The sequence below is a fragment of the Coffea arabica genome, chromosome 6c, assembly GCF_036785885.1.
Source record: "Coffea arabica cultivar ET-39 chromosome 6c, Coffea Arabica ET-39 HiFi, whole genome shotgun sequence".
In the NCBI taxonomy this organism is placed as follows: domain Eukaryota; kingdom Viridiplantae; phylum Streptophyta; class Magnoliopsida; order Gentianales; family Rubiaceae; genus Coffea; species Coffea arabica.
Genome location: NC_092320.1, coordinates 14,704,855 through 14,717,708, shown reverse-complemented (window position 1 = coordinate 14,717,708; position 12,854 = coordinate 14,704,855). Strand labels below are relative to the sequence as shown.

Genomic DNA, 12,854 nt, shown 5'->3' with positions numbered 1-12,854 from the left:
AGGGAAGTGAGGTATGACATCGACGTGGGCACATAATAGACTTCAGACCAAATGTCAGGGACCTTTGCCCCTCCATATGGTCCAGTAATTGCACTATGAGCGTGTGTAAATGCCTAAAATGTTTATTGTTAAATCTGTGGCATTCCTGTTAGTATGTTTAATACTTGGAATTACTGCAATTTGTCACTTTGCATTTCTGCTTGAACCATTCTTGCTGCATTTCCTTTCAGTATCTTGTCTTGCTATCTGGACTCTAGAGGGTCTTGCCTCAGTCTTGATGTTTCTTGATTATGCGGAGGCAGACTTTCATTGTAATCCTTAATCAGTTGCGGTAAGATGCAAATTCGTATGATGTTATAATCTCGAGGACATTTGCGCTACAAAGTGTAAACACTTTCACTGGTTGAAATCCTTTTACTTGGAGTGGCTATCTTGGCTGTTCTCTTCACTGGTTAAGGGGGTCATGGTTATTTTTACCAACAAAGTCAGTCAAATATACAGACAACTACCTTTATACACCTATAGAGATGTTTGGACTGTCGATTAATAATGTTAGCTAGTTAATGCCAGTATTAGGAATAAAAGAAAAAACAAGAAAGAAAATGAGTCCTGCAAATTTGGCCCTTCCCAGCAAAGGGTGAACTTTCATCGAGGTATAAGATCAGAAACCGTTGCCATATTAACTGAACAAAATTCCTCATCTGTTCTGAAATTTGTCTCTACATCTTTGTGTTCGTTGGTTGAAAATGCAGGCATCTTAGGAGTGGGCAGACTCTCATTCTCATTCTTCAGCATAGAGGAGACCTCTAACATGGATGGCCTATCTTCCCACTTTTCTTGGACACATAGCAGAGCTACTTGCATACACCTTAGAAGTTTGCATGAGGATTGATCATCATCAAGTGATGGATCCAGGAACTCCAAGGCACTGCCATCTTTCCACCGTTGGTATGCCTAAAATTGTCATTATTGCAGGTCTATTATCACTGATGAAGTAGAATAAAAATGATAATAAGAAGGTTATAATGCTACTCACAAATTCTAAAAGATTCAGATTCTTATGCATTCCGTATAGGCATGAGCTCCTCTTGCCACTTATGATTTGCAAAATCAGCACACCAAAGCTGTAAACATCATACTTTCTTGAATACATACCTCGTTTTACATACTCTGGAGGAACATAGCCGCTTGTTTTCCAGAAGGAAGAAGAAGAAAGTGAGTATGGTGAATGGTGATAAGAAGAATATAAATAACCCGAGTTATTGATTTCTTACTAGGTTCCAATAATCCTGCTTGTGTTTCCTTCATTTTCGTCTTTTTTGAAAAGTTTAGCAATACCAAAATCTGATATTTTAGGCTTCAGCTCACTGTCAAGTAAGATGTTGCTGGCTTTCAGGTCTCTGTGAATTACTGTGTATGCTGAGTACTCCTGGAGATAGAGTAGACCTTGAGTGACCCCTTCAATTATAGCAAGCCGTTTCTCCCAATCCAGAAATAGCCGTCTGGTTGGATCTGGCATCAAATGAATCCCAAATGCTTAGTAACATGCCAGTGGATTCTCAACACATAAGTCAGTTCCTCTGATGCTTTTTATGACCAAAAAGCTCATTAGTTTTTTGAAGAATGTAGGAAAAACAACTGTTCATGAAAGACGAGAAACACTCACGCAACGAAAAAATTGTCAGGCTACTGTTTCTATTTGTGGAGTGACCTTACATTTTTCCTCCAGGACATGAATGGTGATTTCTAATGCATTGGGTGCTATTCATGAAGAGGAATGTGCAAAATCATGATATAATTCTCCAGCCATACTTGGTATATCGTAAAATATTGCCTAGTTAAAAGTTCCTGCATGTAGCTAGATACTCAATTTTTTATTCTCAATGCCTAACAAAAAGTTTGCTCACTCTAAGTAACATATTGGTGGTTGCACGGTTATGGCAATATGCAGGGCTATGATGGAGTAATGGATTCTGACGCCTCAAAGATTAATCCTTGTATGTTATGGAGTTAACAGAATTGTGTAAGAGTTGACAGACCATAGAGATAAAAGTCCAAGCTCTTGTTTGGCATGTAGTCATAGATGAGTATCTTTTCCTCCTTCTCCGTGCAAACTCCGATTAACCTCACTAGATTGACATGTTGTAGTTTTGCTGCTAGTGTAACCTCATTCTTGAACTCCTCTGATCCTTGTGTTGATGTGTTGGACAGTCTTTTAACTGCTATTTCTTGGCCATCCTTTAGTTTACCCTGGCAAACTCACAGCCAAAATTAGTAATGAACTAAATGCCAACCTGTTTGAAGAACCCTTACCCTAAATTTAGCCCTATTGCTAATAGAAATTCTTCTTTTTTTTTTTTTGTTTGAACGGTTACCTTATTCCTTGAACATAAACATTATTTGTATTCTTTGCTTTAGTATTAGCATGACTGCATATTCAGAGTACTTCTAAAAAGCTTCATGTTGCATCACAGTATGAACTTGTGGATGGAATATCTAATATTACCTTATAAACAGGTCCAAATCCTCCCTCGCCAAGCTTGTTCTCCTCTGAGAAATTCTTTGTGGCTGCTTTAATCTTAGAAAAGCTGAATGCTTGCAGATGCGGTGGTATAGATCTCTTGCCTGAATCTGTGATCTGTCTAACTGAAAGGAAATAATCACAGTATATCTTGAGTTTCTTTTCATTTTAAATCAAAATAATGAGGAAGCTATATCAACTTATCTCAGGAAATAAGTTCGTTACCTTTTGATAGGATGAATTTTCTCTTGAGATAACATATTATTGCCACCAGAAGAAAGGGTATTGCACTTGCTGGCAGTAATATGAACAATAAGTGTTGCTTTTTCTGTTGATCTTCCGCTGCTTGAGCTGCGAATATTGCAGTAATCTATTAGCTAAGCACCATGACGAATTCTCCCTATCTGTCTACCAAAAACAGGACATTTGCTCTCTTTGACATAAAATCCTAGTAGGATGATTATGAGCAAACATGGAAAGTATCACCTGTCTATCTGTTTTCCATAATCCTCATCCACTTAAAGTATCCAATGGAAAAATGTAGTCACATAGACAGATTTTTTTTTTTTTTTTTTTTTTTGAATGAGGCCACAGAGACAAGTATTGGCACTTGCTTAACAGAACTTTATAGAATTACCATATATTGGTTACAATAATTGAAACATTTGGGTTTAAGTTATGCATGATTTCAACATCTGCTCTCTGAGGTTTAGCAGTTTAGCAGAAATACAAGACACAAATGAGATTGGCTATACCATTACTTTGCAGATTGAGTAGATAAGACATGACTGACCTGTTCTGGATAGTACATCCTTTGTATCATCATTTGGAACTTGCCATATGCTGTAACCGAGAAGTCCCTTTTCCTTTGCATAAGAAACCTTAGTCTTGATCGCCTCTACATCGTCGAAGCCAATCCAAAATGATCCTATGGTGCAGTAGTTCACCACATAAGTGGAGTTGAAAACTGATGTAGCTCCATAACTTGTCATATACCACTTGATATACTTGTAGCTCATCGATCCATCTTTAGTTATGGCCAGACCTGCAGCTGGTGCACCTATTGCATTGTTCTTGGGGTCCAAAAGTGTCCATGCATAGCCGTGGTATGCCAAGCCAAGTACCAATTTGTTGGCTGGTAATCCTTTGCTTATCCAGTTCTTTATACCAAAATCAGTATTTAGCCTGCTCAGTGGATCATATAAAGCAGCATGTGCTCCGGTAAACTTGTCTTTTGAGGACATATGATAGTCATATGACCTGAGATGCACCCAGTCTAAGTTCTTTCGGATTGAGTCCACAGGGTAGGTCATTGAGTCCAACACAGGCGAATAGTAACCTGCCATTGTCAAGATCAACCGTGATGTACTGGACTCCAAATTGATGGCCCTTCGCCACTCATCGAGAAATGCCTCCATATTGGTCATGTTCTCAGGGGTGCTTGGAGTTGCTCCAAAAAGATCAATGCCTTGAAATCCATATGTCATGGAGCAGAAATAAAGCTGAAGACGTGAACTTAATATCACGCCTTAGTAAAGATAACAGAAGGGAAGCTGAAAACGTGAAAACTGATATCACGTCCACTAAGAAGGAGGAAGGCGTGCATTAGGAGAGGAAAGCGTGAAGCAGGAAGGAGAAGCAGAAAACAAAGGCGTGAGGTTAGAAACACGCCTTTGCTGGAAACAAGCTCAAGCAACTTGAGCTCAACAGCAAGTGGCTCTGCAAACAGATTCAGTTAGCTATTCACATGGCCAAGCTGGGTGAACGCGGAAGGAGTTTGTTATTAGCTAGCTCTATATATAGACAGGAATAGTAGAGGAAAAGGCAGGATTATTGTTAGCAATTTGTAAGGGATCATTCCCTGAACCTTTCTTCTCTGATTTCCTTCATTCTATCATTTCTTTCCTTCATCCCGCCAATTCTGTAATTTCTTGTTTAATCAATATCAATTTCAGTTCATTGATCATTCACTGGTACATTATTGATACTTCCTGTTATTCATCTTGTTTTGTGCTAAATTCATTATATCTGTCCATTGGGAGCTGTTCTGTTGCCTGGCTACTGTTCGATACCATAACAGTGGTATCAGAGCTAGCTACGAGCCATTGGGAGATGACTAAGACTCAGGAGGAGGCTCTAAGGAAAGAACTCACTGAGTTGGGGAGTGTGGTTAGGACTTTTGCCAATAAGAATGATGGGGTAGAACAGTCTATGAGGGCAATGGAGCATAGACAGGAAAACACAGATAAAGCCATCAGAAGCTTAGACCAAAAATATGAGGGGATGATGAACATGATGGCTCAGATCATGGCCAAGTTAAATGATAAGGGGAAGGAAGTAGGAGGTAGTAGTTCTGAGAGGGAGACACGGATAGAAATTACCACAGATACAGCTGAAAGGTTGGGAGGTAAAGGGGGGACCAGGTTGCCCAAGATGGATTTTCCTACATTTGATGGGGGTAATCCCAGAGAATGGGTTAGGAGGGCAAACAAGTATTTCCAGATCCATGGAGTGGAGGAAGGAATGAAATCAGATATTGCCCAGCTCCATTTCAAGGAGAAGGCAGATATCTGGTTCCATGGCATGTATCATGAGAAAGGAATGGTACCCTGGAAGGAGCTAACCATGGCAGTGTGTGAAAGATTTGGAGAAGGAGATCCAGAGGAGGCCATAGAGGAATTCAACAAACTGATGCAAACTGGGAGTGTATCTGAGTACCTGGAGAGGTTCGAGCAGCTGAAATCCATAGTAATGGTAAATCTCCCTGGCCAACCTGATTCTTATTACAAATCATGTTTTCTTAGTGGCTTAAAAGAAGAAATAGTGAACATGGTTAGGATGACCAGACCCCTTACTTTAACAGACACCATTGAAACTGCTAAACTGCAGGAGAAGCATTTGGAAGCCTTTAGAAAAAGCCAAGGAAAAATGATGCAGAAATATTCCACCTCACCCAGTGCCCCACCAAATAACAAACAAAATTTCTATCCACCTGCTAAAGAAAAGTGGCCTAACTTCCAACCTAAAAGACCAGAACCTTTTTCCAATAGAAATGCTAGACCTGTTAACCGTACAGTGGATCAGTTCAAAAGGATTACTCCTTCTGAGCTGAGCTACAGGAGAGAAAAGGGGTTATGCTTCAAGTGTGCTGAACCATATACCCTGGGACATGTCTGTAAACAAGCTCACCTGAATTACATATTGATAGATGAACCTTTTGGGGTAGGGGAACCCTTAGAAGAATCAGGGAAAGACACAGAGGAGTTCTGTGACTGTCCAGAAGGGGAATTAAGCAATGAGAACATAGAAGTGTCCATTCATGCGTTGGCAGGAGGGACTGAGCATAAGACACTTAAGCTTAAGGGTAGGATAGCAGGAGTGGAGATCTTAATTCTGATAGATAGTGGGAGTACCCACTGTTTTATTGATGAAAGATTGGCAGAAACCATACAACTACCAACTATTGGAAGTCCATTAACAGTCAGGGTTGCCAATGGGGAGCAATTAGAGTCCAGGCAGTTGCAGGGAGCTATACAGTGGGAAATGCAGGGTAATCAATTCACACACCAATTCAATACTTTAAAACTGGGAAGCTGTCATATGGTCCTGGGGGTAGATTGGCTAGCCAGGTATAGCCCTATTGAGTTTGATTTCAGGCAACTCTCCATGAGGTTCCTACAAGGAGGGCAACCAGTGGAGTTGAAGGGGGAAGTCAGCAAACTCAAGCTCAAGGCCATCAAGGGGAGTAAATTAGCAAAATGGAGGAAAAAACAGACATATGGAATATCTGCCCAGCTGTGTGTAATAGAGGAAAGGGAGGAGGACACTGAAGTAATACCAGCAGAAATGAGGAGCTTGCTGGACCAATTTCAAGGGGTGTTTGCTGAACCTCAAGGCATGCCCCCTAGAAGGAGCCACGACCACAACATTCCACTGAAGCAAGGAGCTACCCCATTCCAGGTTAGGCCATACAGGTGCCCATATGTACAGAAAACAGAAATAGAGAGGTTGGTGAAAGAAATGTTACAAATGGGGATCATCCAACCCAATAATAGTCATTTTGCATCCCCAGTGTTACTAGTCAAGAAAAAAGATGGTAGCTGGAGATTCTGTGTAGATTACAGACAACTGAATGAACTCACCATGAAGGACAAATTTCCTATGCCCCTAATAGATGAGCTTCTGGATGAACTGCATGGCTCAAAATACTTCACCAAAATAGACTTGAGGGCTGGCTATCATCAGATCAGGGTCAAGGTGGAAGACATACACAAGACAGCTTTTAGAACTCACCAAGGCCTTTATGAATTCAAGGTTATGCCCTTTGGGCTAACAAATGCTCCAGCAACATTCCAGAGCCTGATGAACCACATTTTCAGGGATCAACTGAGGAGGTATGTCTTGGTCTTCTTTGATGACATACTAATTTACAGCTCCTCCCTGGAAATACACCTGCAGCAGGTAGCAGAAGTGTTGAAACTGTTGCAGGAACACCAACTTTATGCCAAGAGAAGTAAATGCTCCTTCGCACAAACAGAGGTGGAGTACCTTGGCCACATTATCTCAGGACAAGGAGTAAGGGCAGATCCCAAGAAGGTGGAAGGAATGATGAACTGGCCCACACCAACTTCTGTCAAGGAGCTCAAAGGATTCCTTGGACTGACAGGATATTACAGAAGATTTGTAAAAGGATACGGGGCTACTGCAAAACCTCTCACCATATTACTGAAAAAGGATGGATTCCACTGGAATGAAGCAGCAGATGAGGCCTTTCAGAAACTCAAACTGGCAATGTGCAGCACTCCTGTACTAGCCCTGCCAGATTTCACTAAGCAATTTGTGATAGAAACAGATGCATGCTACGGAGGAATTGGAGCAGTACTTATGCAGGACAGGAGACCAATAGCATTCCTAAGTCAAAGCCTGGCGCCTAGGAACCTGGGAATGTCTATTTATGAGAAAGAACTGCTAGCCTTAGTGACTGCAGTTACTAAGTGGAGACACTACCTGGAGGGGAACCACTTCATCATAAGAACTGACCATCAGAGCCTTAAGTATCTATTGGATCAAAGAATCACTACCTCACTTCAACAGAAATGGCTTACCAAATTGCTGGGACTCAGCTACGAGATTCACTATAGGAAAGGAAAGGAAAACATAGCAGCAGATGCTCTATCCAGAAGGGCAGGTGGACAGGAAGGAGATTGCACTGAACTAACCTGTGTCCTACCCGAATGGATGAAGGAAGTAATAGGGAGCTACCAAGGAGATGAGGAGGTGCAGAACATGATCAGGCAGATAGTACTTACACCTGGAGATCCACCAGAACATTCTTACCAGGATGGAATATTCAGATACAAAGGTAGGATAGTGGTTGGCTCAGCAGGAGAAATAAGAAAGAAAATTATTGCTACACTACATGAGTCTCAGCTAGGGGGACATTCAGGAATACAGGCCAGCTATTTCAGAGCTAAACAACTTTTTTACTGGACAGGTATGTATAGGGATATCAGGAATGTTGTGTTACAATGTGATACCTGCAGGAAGTGCAAGGATGAACACACTGCCTATCCAGGACTCCTGCAACCACTCCCTATTCCCAAATATTCCTGGAGCCATGTAACTATGGACTTCATTGAGGGGCTACCTTTATCTGAAAGGAAGGATACCATCATGGTAATTGCGGACAGGTTCACCAAGTCAGCTCACTTCATTAGTTTGTCTCATCCCTTTGATGCCCCAACAGTGGCCAGAATATTCTTAGATCATGTCTGCAAACTGCATGGAATGCCTCTCAGTATGCTCTCTGATAGAGGCAGGGTATTCACTAGCCAATTCTGGACTGAGATGTTCTCCCTGCTGGGAACTAAACTGGAATTGACCACGGCCTATCACCCCCAAACAGATGGCCAAACGGAGAGGGTGAATCAAGTACTAGAAATGTACTTGAGGTGTATGACTCATCTGGAACCCAAAAGATGGAGTGCTTGGCTTTCTCTTGCAGAATGGTGGTACAACACCACTTACCACACTGCCATTCAGATGAGCCCGTTTGAAGCTCTATATGGAATACCCCCTCCCCAACTAGCTCTGGGGCCTTACACTCAAGCCAAGGTGGCTACTGTGGAAGACCATCTGAAGAACAGACAACGCCTGGATGAACTACTTAAAAGCAACTTACAAGAAGCACAAAACAGAATGAAACTATATGCTGACCAAAAGAGGAGTGAAAGGACCTTCAATGCAGGAGACTGGGTGTACCTCAGATTACAACCCCATAGGCAAACTACTGTGGAACTAAGGGGCAACACCAAGCTGTCTGCCAAATACTTTGGGCCTTATCAAATATTGCAGAAGATAGGGAAGGTTGCCTATAAACTTAAGCTGCCTGAAGGAGCCAAGATACATCCAGTATTTCATGTGTCCCTACTTAAAAAAAAGGTCGGGGACCATACCACCCCTATACTTCAACTACCAAATGTAGACGAACAGGGGCATCTCAGAGTGGAGCCAGTAGCAGTGATAGACCGAAGAATTGTTAAAAGGAAAAATGCTGCAACTGTGCAATGGCTCATCCATTGGTGGGGTACTCAACCAGCTGAAGCTACTTGGGAGGATGCTGAACGAATTGAACAGGAATTCCCTGGATTTCAATCTTGAGGACAAGATTGATTGAAGGGGAAGCAATTGTCATGGAGCAGAAATAAAGCTGAAGACGTGAACTTAATATCACGCCTTAGTAAAGATAACAGAAGGGAAGCTGAAAACGTGAAAACTGATATCACGTCCACTAAGAAGGAGGAAGGCGTGCATTAGGAGAGGAAAGCGTGAAGCAGGAAGGAGAAGCAGAAAACAAAGGCGTGAGGTTAGAAACACGCCTTTGCTGGAAACAAGCTCAAGCAACTTGAGCTCAACAGCAAGTGGCTCTGCAAACAGATTCAGTTAGCTATTCACATGGCCAAGCTGGGTGAACGCGGAAGGAGTTTGTTATTAGCTAGCTCTATATATAGACAGGAATAGTAGAGGAAAAGGCAGGATTATTGTTAGCAATTTGTAAGGGATCATTCCCTGAACCTTTCTTCTCTGATTTCCTTCATTCTATCATTTCTTTCCTTCATCCCGCCAATTCTGTAATTTCTTGTTTAATCAATATCAATTTCAGTTCATTGATCATTCACTGGTACATTATTGATACTTCCTGTTATTCATCTTGTTTTGTGCTAAATTCATTATATCTGTCCATTGGGAGCTGTTCTGTTGCCTGGCTACTGTTCGATACCATAACACCATACGATCGTGCTTTTCGAATAGAGGATTCAATAAAGGATCTCCGGCTCGATGATTGGCTTGTCATTGAGAAAAATATAGAAGAGTTTGCTTCTCCCTGGTCGAAGGATTCTGCTACTCCACACCAGATGGACAAAAGTGTTAAAACTGATGGATTTTTCTTCTTGACAATATCTGTGAAGGTGGATATATATGGCTCATCAGAAGGAGAAACATAAAGCTCATAGTTTGAAGAATTTATATGCACAAAGGCAGCAATAAGGTGAGTATATAGAGCTGAATTGATATCTGGGACAGGAAATTCACTGCCAGAATACCAATAACCAGATTTCATCCAAGTTTCTGCAGTTGAAAACTGTAGGAGAGGCAGAAATAGGAGGAAGAGTTTGGGGGTGAGCAACAACATGGCCAGGATATGACTTCTCTGGCATTTGTCCAAGGTCATATCCTGCCTATTTATTGAAAGTGCTTTGATCAACAATACATGAACACATGGTATGTTGTGGAGGATTGGCTGGTGACGTTGATAGCAGCTTTTCTATTTGTTTGTTCATAGAAAGTCGTCTAGAAGTGAAATAGAAGCCACGACCAGTTGGCAGCTATTTTGGGGTGCTAGTCATTACAGTACAGCCCCCATTATCATTTCAAGAACCTCCTTTTCCTTGTCATTGCATTGGGTGGAAAAGCAACAAAAATCTAATCACAAACCAAAATACTACCAAAAAGAATTGAATGCTACAATACGTTTCTCCCTAGAGGAATGAATTTTGAGTGACGTCTTGAGACAGGAATCTGAGCAAGATTTGTGTATTTGGTTGTACCAGCATCCTTGATCTGAAATAACACAATATTATTTATTGTTCAATATGTTAATATTTGATGTAGCTTTTTTTTGGAAATAACAAATTATTATTGATTGACTGATACAATATTATTATTGTAGAAGTGTCTAACTTATAATTGGACTAGTGTTGCCAATGAGGTCTGGTCTAGTGGTGAAATAATTAAGAAAAGGCCTTATTTGGATTGCTTGTTTCCGTCGGAAAATATTGTCGTTTTTCGTGATCACATTTCCCTATCACCTTTTTCCCTCACATATATCAAATCGCTACAGTAATTTTTCCATGAAAAATGACGGAAAATGCAATCCAAATACAACCTTAATTTAACTATTTTATCTCGTTATGATGAGTTACTTGTGATCTTATGAATAAAACCTTAATCCTATCTATTTTCTCATAAACACCATCAACCCATCTCCATCATTGTTTTGTTTTCTCCAGAGACTCCTGATGAAAGCAACAATCACAAGACACTCGGTAGTTGGTTCCAATATAACAATAGATTAAACTCTGGAATACAACCTGAAGAAGAAGAAATCTAAAAAGGAGGAGGACGTCTAAAGCAGGAAATATCATGGGGGCCCTTTTGGGACTGGACTTGTTTGGTTGAAATTTTTGTGCTTGCCTGAAGAGGACGTTTTCAATGTTGATATGAGAGTTTTCTCTCAAGTCTTCGCCGTTTGATTTGGCTAACAAGAAATCCAATAGTCAGATCAGACTTTGTGTTGAAGGTTGCCAATAAATTCTGCTGAATCAGGTAAAAGTCTTACTCATGAGGGTGAATTCATTAAACTCCGAAAAGCCAACTTAGGATCAAAATTTTATGTTGAATTGCTTTATAGTATATCTTTAATCAACTATTCCAAGAGTCAGCGGTATTTTTATACCAGAATATTCAATACCTCATTGTTTTAAGATGGTAATATAGTTTTTTTTTTTTGGTGTGTTATACTGTGTTGTAAAATAGAAAGGTGATTAAAAAAACATGCAAGGAACAAAATATGTAGAATAATGAGAATGGTCCTCGTTTGTTTTTTTAGGGATAAAAGATGAACTAAATTATTTTATACTTGAATTGAGTTCGATTGATTAAGAACTCTTCTGAATGTTAACAAATATGTTAAAAATTGAGTTCGATTTGTTAAACTCTTAAACTTGACTTGGTTAATATCAAATATGTTAACAAATATATAACCTGTTCGTGGCCGACTGGAGTTTGATTCGACAAAAGGGCGTTCGAGAAAGTTTAATAAATAAACAAATCTAAGTTAAATAAAATTTCAACTCGTTAAAAATTAAAAGAAAAAACACTTTAAAACAAAAGTATCGGATGCTCTCCCAATCTATAGCTCCAATGTATATACGAATCCCTCTTGGTCTATTGAATCCTCCTACTTATTTTATATCTTGACGTATAGTAACTATTTATTTTGATTTGCTCAAAAAGAAAAAAAAAACTATTTATCCTGATTTTTCTGAACTCACATTTATCACATGGGTCTTAAGAGTTTCATGGGCATTGGAATATTATAAGGAGCCATGGTGGTCACGTCTACCGTGGAAAGTTGATTTTTCTGAACGGAAGTCACGTACACGTCTACGGTGGAAATTTCACTGTTCTGCCCACGGTAGGTAGGCAGAAGCAATGCAAGGAGGCCAACTGTGTTCTGTGGGACACACGAAGACAAACAGCAAAAAGATGCATCGGGCACGGGAGAAAACCGGCCGTGCGTGGGTGAAATAATACAATTACGTTTTGAAATCACAATAAAAGTTCTTTTAAAAATTTGTTCATCATCTAATGCCCAATACTTATATTTGATAAATTAAAATAGTTAATTAAATATACTATTTTAGTATGAACAACTATATGTCATTGAATTGATTGAATAATATTTTTTTTGACATTTCAACTAGTTGTCAATTAAGTTTCAATTGAAATAAGATTTTATAATTGTTTAAATTATTCAACAAAATTATCAATTTCAGATGAACGTAAATATAAATACATTAAATTGTATTATTGAAATATTTGATTTAATACGAAGGAAAGACAAGAAGAAACAACAAGAATTTTTTTTTTAAAAATTTATATGAATCCTTCGTGTTGATAATCACCTTTACTTGTTTATGTAATCACAATGTTTAACCATGCAACAATTTGTGTTATACTGTTTAGAATTAAAGTTACTATATATTCAAAT

At 39.7% G+C, this 12,854-nt stretch overlaps 1 protein-coding gene across 1 annotated transcript; it reads right to left on the bottom strand.

Moving 5' to 3' along the window:
- Positions 1-385: 385 nt before the first annotated feature.
- Positions 386-5,300, bottom strand: LOC113692349 (receptor-like serine/threonine-protein kinase SD1-7). Its single transcript, XM_027210746.2, has 7 exons — positions 3,315-5,300; positions 2,747-2,872; positions 2,507-2,646; positions 2,040-2,250; positions 1,275-1,512; positions 1,037-1,187; positions 386-954 (listed from the first exon to the last, which is right to left on the bottom strand). The coding sequence occupies exons 1-7, from the start codon at positions 4,006-4,008 to the stop codon at positions 646-648; spliced, it is 1,869 nt and encodes a 622-aa protein (XP_027066547.2). The 5' UTR covers positions 4,009-5,300; the 3' UTR covers positions 386-645.
- Positions 5,301-12,854: the final 7,554 nt, after the last annotated feature.

Excerpts from the sequence above, each read along its gene's own strand:
- LOC113692349 (XM_027210746.2), bottom strand. The coding sequence starts at position 4,008 with ATGACATATGGATTTCAAGGCATTGATCTTTTTGGAGCAACTCCAAGC. Across the intron at positions 1,188-1,274 it reads AGCAGGATTATTGGAACCTA|CGGCTATGTTCCTCCAGAGT; the intron begins GTAAGAAATCAA and ends CTGGAAAACAAG. Across the intron at positions 955-1,036 it reads ATCTGAATCTTTTAGAATTT|GCATACCAACGGTGGAAAGA; the intron begins GTGAGTAGCATT and ends TGACAATTTTAG.